A 399-nucleotide genomic window follows, 5' to 3' on the forward strand; every position below is an offset into this window, starting at 1 on the left:
TGTCAAATCAATTCTACAAACATACACTTTAAAGTTAATTAGAAGAGAGAGTGTTATATAGGTACTGTTGTTAATTACCTGCCCCATTACAAACGTGAACAGTGTTGTGGAGATACTTGAGAGCATTTTCATCTTTGGTCTGCATGTAAGCGTAGGCTGTGGATGCTGGCGAGAATAAGAATGAACCATCTTTTGACTGCAACTTCAAAAGTTGTTTCCAGTCCAAGTTTACCATTATTCCCTCCAAACTATAGAGTAGTGATGTGGGCACTTTATGCAACATCTCTATTGGTATTCTAAACATTCAATTTAAGAACAGATACATATATCATATCAGTTTAGTTTTCAATTTTTAAATTAATGATATTTCTTCTGGTAAAATACTAAAGAGTAGTGTTC

The 399-nt window shown here is 33.6% G+C and overlaps 1 protein-coding gene across 1 annotated transcript in view; it reads right to left on the reverse strand.

The window, feature by feature from the left end:
* The window catches only part of LOC110262409 (ent-copalyl diphosphate synthase, chloroplastic-like), a 3,677-nt gene continuing 3,332 nt past the window's right edge, over positions 55 to 399 (reverse strand). The window contains exon 3 of the mRNA XM_021116953.1: positions 55 to 296. Within this exon, the coding sequence (XP_020972612.1) occupies positions 71 to 296 (226 nt within the window). The 3' untranslated portion in view covers positions 55 to 70. The remainder of the gene's footprint in view (positions 297 to 399) is intronic.

Source organism: Arachis ipaensis, chromosome B01 (genome assembly GCF_000816755.2).
Source record: "Arachis ipaensis cultivar K30076 chromosome B01, Araip1.1, whole genome shotgun sequence".
NCBI lineage: Eukaryota > Viridiplantae > Streptophyta > Magnoliopsida > Fabales > Fabaceae > Arachis > Arachis ipaensis.